This window comes from Cicer arietinum, chromosome 6 (assembly GCF_000331145.2).
Source record: "Cicer arietinum cultivar CDC Frontier isolate Library 1 chromosome 6, Cicar.CDCFrontier_v2.0, whole genome shotgun sequence".
Lineage (NCBI taxonomy): Eukaryota > Viridiplantae > Streptophyta > Magnoliopsida > Fabales > Fabaceae > Cicer > Cicer arietinum.
Window position 1 is genome coordinate 3,734,938 of NC_021165.2, and position 7,423 is coordinate 3,742,360.

Here is a 7,423-nt window from a genome sequence, read left to right on the forward strand (position 1 = left end):
TTCCTGTACCATGCAGTTAAAATGCAAGCAAGTCTAAGCCACTGAGAAGTTTATCTTCAAAATTTCATCTCAACTATAAATACAAGCAACATATTATATGTGACTGAAAAGCAAAAGATCACAGAACTGAAGTCCGTGATGTCCGCCCACCTAATTTTCTAAAACCCTTTCCAACTACACAAATAATTATTGAAAATTGTGAAGGACTATGGTTCATCTACCTCACAAAAGATACCATAAAGCCCTCTAGGACATGCATTTCCACTGATAGATCCATTTTTTCCAGGAAGACCCTGACCTCCACCAAAACCACCTCTGAAACCAGAAATAAAATCTCAACCAAAATGGTCTAGATTGATGAAAATTTATGCACACAAGTAAATTCACACACATCACATTGGCTATAAGCAACCCAAAAAAGGAGTTCTAGATGACATATGTTAGTTATAAACTGTCAAGTTATTGTAGAAAATTACTCGTGTTGGATTTTTTAAAACAAAAATTGATCTGCTAGATGACCCAAAAAAAGATTCATGAACTGGGCCAATCAAAAATCTTTTCACTGATAGAAGATGCATAAAACAAATGCAGTAGACTGAAGTATAAATTTTTGTATACCAACCCAGTAATAATGCTACCCTTAACACTGGCAAAAGGGATGTATTCATCTCCAACTGGGATATTCAACCAATGAAAGTGAACCCTTCCACCACCTCCACCCCCACCACCGCTAGGACTTCCTTGTCCTCCAACTGTTGATATAGTGGAAGAGTTGGCAAGAGCCAACATCTGAACAAACAAAAGAACAGTTCCACCAGAGCCTCCACCAGGGCCAATACTCGACGCCCTACCATCCTGCTGCCTTCTTATGTCTTCTCCAAAGGATTCTCCATCAGCTCTAAGTGAACCATTCAAAGTCAATCTTGATAACGGGTGCTCCAATGAACCCATCACTGTCAAAGTCAAGATAATAATAATAATTATATAAAACCACTTTTTTGCCTAAGAATGTTAATAGAAACAGTATTTTTTTATGCCACAATCGTATTTTAATGTTAATTCAGATCTTACCAATAATACCACCACCTGCAGTTGCACCGGCTAGACTATCATTTCCACTGCCACTACCGAGTTCACATGGTAAATCAGCATCCCCATATGTGGTACCGCCGTCAATGAAATTTCCATTATAATATCCATCCCCACCATATCCTCCATGCCCGCCTCCACCACCAATACCGTTTTCAAAATACCTTCCTTTACCCAACCCTCCAGTACAACCTGCAAGAGGTCCAAATAGCAATTTAATAGAACATCGTTAAAGCATTGAAATTGCACAACCCCTTAAGTGTGATGCATGAAATTTGGTATGGAGGTTGTATTTAGAGGCAATGACAATACCCAGCCCAGATACACTGATTATTCCAGAATATTCGACCTCTACACTTCTAACCCAATGAAAGTGCACAACAGAGCCAGTTATGGTGCCTTCAACACTAACATCTTCAACCCGACATATCTGCAGAAGGCAACAAAAATCCTAGACAATTATTGTCCTTTATAGAAAGAGATGGGACCAGTACAAAGATTAAACTCGAGTGGGGTTAATGGAAAAACCTGAAGAGTGAAAGCCAATGAAGAATTCACATTACAATCTTCAGGAGGATGGAGCAATTCAACAGGGCAATTTTCAACTTCACAGTACAGTTGTGGCGTCCTTGTCCTACCATTTCACACAAAATGAAAACAAGGTATGAAACCCAAGAAAAAAACTGCATGCTTCAGCTTTCTGATTAAGCTTTGCATAAACTTACATATTATCATCACCAGCAGCCTCCAAAGGGCCTCTTAAAACAGATCCAGGTCCAACCTTTACATTTCAAAGATGACAATTATTTAGTTAGTACAAACATTATAATACAGTTAGTAGAGAAATCAATTTCAAAATCCCAAGCTGAATAAATATACAAGAAACAAGAAGACAACATAAAAGTTATTTATGCTGATCCTTTATATGAGCATGTGTGGCACCCTTACTAGTTACTTCCATATATTTGTAAGCTAATTGTAACAGATAGTTTTAAAACATTAACATACTACTATAAAAGAGAAACATGTTTTCATACAGTTCAAGTAAGTGGTTACATGCAAAATATATGCCATGCACTACAGAAAAAAGGGTCACAAGCTAAATCCTCTAAAGCCCGTCACTTCACAAAACGCCCCTAAACTCCTAGTATGGCTATTATCTAAGATCTTTCTAATCCTGAAAGTTAGGACCGTGAATATTTGACATCTATCATAAAATGTGGCAAGTGTGGCATGAATAACTAAGATTATCCAAATGATGCCATTCCCAAGAAACCAGAAATCACAAAAACCATGTCCTCCATTGAAGAAAATATAGATATGACAAATCGACATCACAAAAACCATAGAAAAACTATTCTTTTATTTCTTAATAAAACCAACAAAAAAATAGGACAGACATACAGAGAGGTAAGGCACGAAAATTTGAATTAATATGCTCAGATATAGACTACAACAAAAAGTTAAAAATATGGAAACTATGCAATATCAATATTAATTAATGCAACAGCGTAAAACTGTTAAACCTCAACCTAAAAGGTTTAGAAACTAGAAAAATAGTAATTATATAAGACTTCATTCAATTAACCTGGTCGTCAGAACTTTCTGCGTGAAATAGAACTTTTGTCTAGAATATTAACTTAATATCTCTTAATGTGCGACCAGCCTAGTGAATGCCAACTCAACTTTTACCTGTCAATTTTTGCTGCACCTAAGTAGCCCTAATTTGATCTTTAGCAATTTCACTAGCAATACACTTACACACAAAATATCCACCATAAAGCTTCAATTCAACCCGCCAAGTTTGTAACCCTGTTTATATCACTAATCCTAATGCTTAAAAATTTCTAACTCGAATGTTTGGCCTATATTCATAATACCAATTTTGAATAAAAAACACTTCCTATCTCAAATCTTCAATCTACCTAGTTTGACCCTTCCTAACATTATCAAACCTTTAAAATGTTTAGGAATTTTGTAGAAGTCTTCAGCTGCCAACCTAAATTTATAATACTAAATACCACAACAAATGGAAATTTTAATATTATCAAAGCTTTTTTACAAGAACTTCCATCAAAGTGACCCTTGTGACTGTCTTGTGTTTCATATCAGGTGTGCATAAACATTTTGTGAACATGGAGAAAGTGAACAATCTTTAATAGTCACTATGAGAATTTCAGTCTTTGACTTACACTGATGCTATAAAATAGTGACAAAATCAGATGTTGTGCTTCAATCAAATTTCCAGGTCCAGACAAGTTCAAATAACCTTGTCCATGAACTCCCAAATTTGCATTAGAATGAATAATAGATGAATCCTGGTCACCACCACATGGTTAAATGTATTATAGAGTGAGCAATAAAATTTAAGGCTCTGATTTAAATGAGAAGAATGCATCGGATAGCTACCTTGAGAACTACTAAGTTGCTAGCTTCAAGTACGGATGTCGCAACAATTAAATCACCATTAGCATCTATAAGCATCTTGGAATTCAACATCAGGTGAATCTTGACAGACATACGAAGAGCTCCAAATATCTAATTAAAAAAAGAAACTGTAAAAGAATGCAAAAGGAAACATTTAAAAAAAACACCTCACAAATATTAAACCATGAAACAATGTTAATGCCTATCTCAATTAGGAGATATGATAACTTTTAGATTATTTCAGCTTGTAGGAAATGGTTTTTGACATAACATGGAAAAGAATAGGAAACGGTCATTAATTTGTACCTAGCTAGTAAAAAAAAAAGAAAGAAAGCAGCATATAAAAGTAACATGATTCAAGTAAAAAGTACTATTATTCCATGAAAAATAAGCCTTATAGTTCTGCTTACTTTGATTACAGAGTCACTCATCAGAAGCTCTTCTGCCATCAACTCAAACTCTGATGAACCGTAATGAGCAAGCCCAAAGCTTAAAGCAGCTCCATAGGTCAAACGAATTAGTCCACCGACCTGCAAGTTAATGAAAAATAAAATTTCTGCAATACTTCAAACTCAATTACTATGATTTGAAAGAGGTCATTAAAAGTCATAATTTATAACCCTCCAAACAAAGTAACCTAAACTTCCTCTAAAAGTTCTAATATTAAAATATATATCAAATTTGATCCGTCTATAGTATTGTCTATCAGTTCATGATAATTATTTCAAAATAAATATCCCGACAGAAAAATAATAACAATCGGCCAATAAAAAGGCAATATGTCGTCCTCCAAATCCAGTAGCTTAAAAGCTCATAAAGTTCCAATAATAACTAATTGTTCGGTTATAAAGAGTTTACTTCTGTCTTACACGGTTACACTTATATTACACGCCTCACTTTTCTCTTCTCTTCAAAAACTTCCTTCTTTTTCCAACAGCTAATGCATTATTATTCCATCACAACAAGGGCAATGAGCGCAATTTTTCAATCACCTGAACACGGCTCCAGTATAAAGGAAACAATGCCTTGGCCTGATTCTGGACATAAATATTTGTCCAAAGAGGCACCTTAGGAAACTCTAAAAGAAGTGTATCAGTTTGTGTAGACAAGTTGTGATTGCAAATTGTAAGACTGCGAGGAACAGCATCATAATATGTCCCTGCAGCACCAGCGTTGCCAGCACATCCAAGACTCACTCCTCCTGAAAAAATCCGGACAAGCTTTTTTATAGCATGTATTTTCTATAGTAAATTTAGTTAGCTATTAAATGAAATTTTTCCGTCTAAAATTTAGTTGGAAGTGAAATAGAAGACAAGATCGCTGAATCTTCAAAACAACAATGACAGTATCACACCATGAACGAAGAATTCTGTATTGTCATGTCTGCTGAAAACGTTGATAGAAATTCTTCCTCCTCCACCGCCTGCGAATCCACCACCTCCGGTAGCACTAATCGTGCCAGATCCAGTCCTGCAATTAGCAGAGGACATGATTAGTTGCGTCACGACCTATTTTATTAGCTCAAGCAATCTGAAATTACACAGAAATAGAGAAAACCAGAAGCTCAATAGTACTTCATATATTTGCACATTGGAGACTACTTAATTGTATGCAATGATGCAAGTGCAACCGCTCTGCAAACGTTGATTAAACATTCCACACCCATAAACAAAACAAAAAAGCACATCACCAAGCACACTACCAATGTTGCCAATTGGAGATAGCAGAAAATGGCGGTTTGTTCAAATTCCGCTCTGCAATAGCAATAGTACTATAGCACCGCTATTTGACAATATTTTGTACTAAATAGCATATCGCAGAACAACGGCGATTTGTTCAATTTCTGCTACGCAATAGCATTATGGCGCCATTATTTAACAAATGCTGTCAACTACACAAGCAATCCATGCAAATTACATACTCACTAATCACTTGCTATAGGAGCATTGAGAAGGAGGTCCGAGGTCCAGGGTTCGATTTACTCTAACAAGTTCTTCCCTCCTCCTAACAAACTAAACGCCAACATTTACATATAAGAAAAAACAACTAACCACTCGCAATAAATATAATCAATCCCATATAATACACAATCATTAAATATATATCATAAAACTGAATCAACAAATGCAATAACAAGATTAAAAAGAAAGGAAAAGATTTACATACATTCTATGAGCTTTAATAAAAATACTGCCTCCAGAACCACCTCCACCTTTGATCCCACCATCACCTCCATTGGCCAAAAGATCCCCAAAGAGTTCTATTGAATCAACAACTTCAAACCATATTCTTCCACCACCTTCACCACCAAAGCTCTCATTTTTACTAGTACTCCCTCCCTTACTCCCATAACTACAAGGCTTATGAAGCGATGACCAAGAATATGCATCACCACCCCAAACATCATCAGGAAGCTTAGTATTATCAGAAACACACGTGGCACCTCTTCCACCGTGTCCTCCACCAGCACCCTGTGTCCCCGACGGGGTGCCGCTTGTCTGAGCCGGTGGTTCACCGGCCAAACCAGTAACATTTATAACCGACCCATCAAACAAGCTTACATTTTGAGACGAAACAGAAACCGTACCAGCAATTATAACCGAACCATTCTGCAAAGTGAAATCCCTACTCATGTTAATCTTAATAACGCAACCCAAATTAGGGCAACTCAAATTGACGCCGGGAAGTATGTTTAGGGTTCCGTTTCCTTCTATATAAACATCACTGTTGAATATTAAACTCGAATTGAGATCGCATGAAGTGGTTAAAGAGCCAATTCCTTGAAGACCATCTTCGCACGAAAGTGAAGGAGGATGAGGCTCCGGCGGAGGAGGAGGAGGCGACGGAGGTGTGTAATCGCTGTAAAAAGAATCGAATTCTGAATCCATAATTGAGAAATCATGGTGCGAGTGTGAAGCAAGAACAAAAACAAAAAGGAAAGGAAAGGAAAAGGTATAGTATAGAGAGAAAGAAAGGGTTTTGTGATTGTGAAGAATGAGAGCCATTAAAAAAGGAGGCAAACTCATCACAGAATTAGAGACAAAGATGATGATGATGATAAAGGTAAAGGGGTTTTTGGGAATTTGGAAGGAAAATTGAAGATGAAAAAAAAAAAAGAACGGTTTTGGTTTGAAAAGGGAATTTTGGGAGAGAAAGAAAGAAATTGAGGAATGAGGAAACTTAAGACATAAGAAAAAGATAGTGAATAAAGAAAGTGGAAGTGAAAATGGAATTGGAATTGTAGAAAAAGGATGTTAGAAGGGAAGAGATAGTGAAGAAGAGAACAAAGAGGTGGCAGCGTGGTGGGACAGCACGCACGGCACGTGCACTTTCATTCACTTGTTTCTTTAACATTCTTCTTTTAATGTCGACTCATTAACTTGTTTCTTACGCTATTTGGTTCTTGTCTCGGGTTTTGGACTTTCTATTTCTAGTTAAGCATTACCAACCCATCACTGTGCCCTGTACGGCCCATCTCCTTTCTTTTTATTCTTAAATGCCCTTTTTTTTTTACATCAATTTTGGATGAGATTTATCTAGATTTATGCATTTAGACAGATTAAAAATATCAAATTTTTCAACGTTCTAACTCAATCTCAAAAGTAACACCATTTGAAAAAAAATTATTTTTTATTTATGAAATTTATTTTCATTACTCAAATCAATCATTCATTTACTTTAATATATATCATTTTTATGTATGGATGATTCTACTATTGATTTGATACCATACAATCCCTCTATTGTTGATTTGAATCTTGAAATTCCTTTATTAGTTGATTCTCATGATTTACTACTAACAAAGCTCGATTCCACAATATACAGATCATGATCTATGTATTTTTACAACTAAATCAACCACTTAAAGGTAAGTAAATAGTTATTTAGTTAATTTCCTTTTTATTGA

At 35.8% G+C, this 7,423-nt stretch overlaps 1 protein-coding gene across 2 annotated transcripts in view; it reads right to left on the reverse strand.

The window, feature by feature from the left end:
• The window catches only part of LOC101492105 (uncharacterized), a 12,021-nt gene extending 5,204 nt beyond the window's left edge, over positions 1-6,817 (reverse strand). Inside the window, exons 1-12 of one of the 2 annotated variants that reach the window (XM_073369921.1) lie at positions 5,683-6,812; positions 4,871-4,986; positions 4,509-4,717; positions 3,927-4,046; positions 3,499-3,627; positions 3,282-3,407; positions 1,815-1,870; positions 1,618-1,723; positions 1,402-1,519; positions 1,072-1,281; positions 623-953; positions 221-315 (exon numbers count right to left, since the gene is read on the reverse strand). In XM_073369921.1, coding sequence (XP_073226022.1) covers positions 221-315; positions 623-953; positions 1,072-1,281; positions 1,402-1,519; positions 1,618-1,723; positions 1,815-1,870; positions 3,282-3,407; positions 3,499-3,627; positions 3,927-4,046; positions 4,509-4,717; positions 4,871-4,986; positions 5,683-6,542 — 2,476 coding nt within the window. In that variant the 5' untranslated portion in view covers positions 6,543-6,812. Of the gene's footprint in view, positions 1-220; positions 316-622; positions 954-1,071; positions 1,282-1,401; positions 1,520-1,617; positions 1,724-1,814; positions 1,871-3,281; positions 3,408-3,498; positions 3,628-3,926; positions 4,047-4,508; positions 4,718-4,870; positions 4,987-5,682 lie in introns of both variants that reach the window. The other variant, XM_073369920.1, reaches the window with a different exon arrangement.
• Between the last annotated feature and the right edge of the window lie 606 nt (positions 6,818-7,423).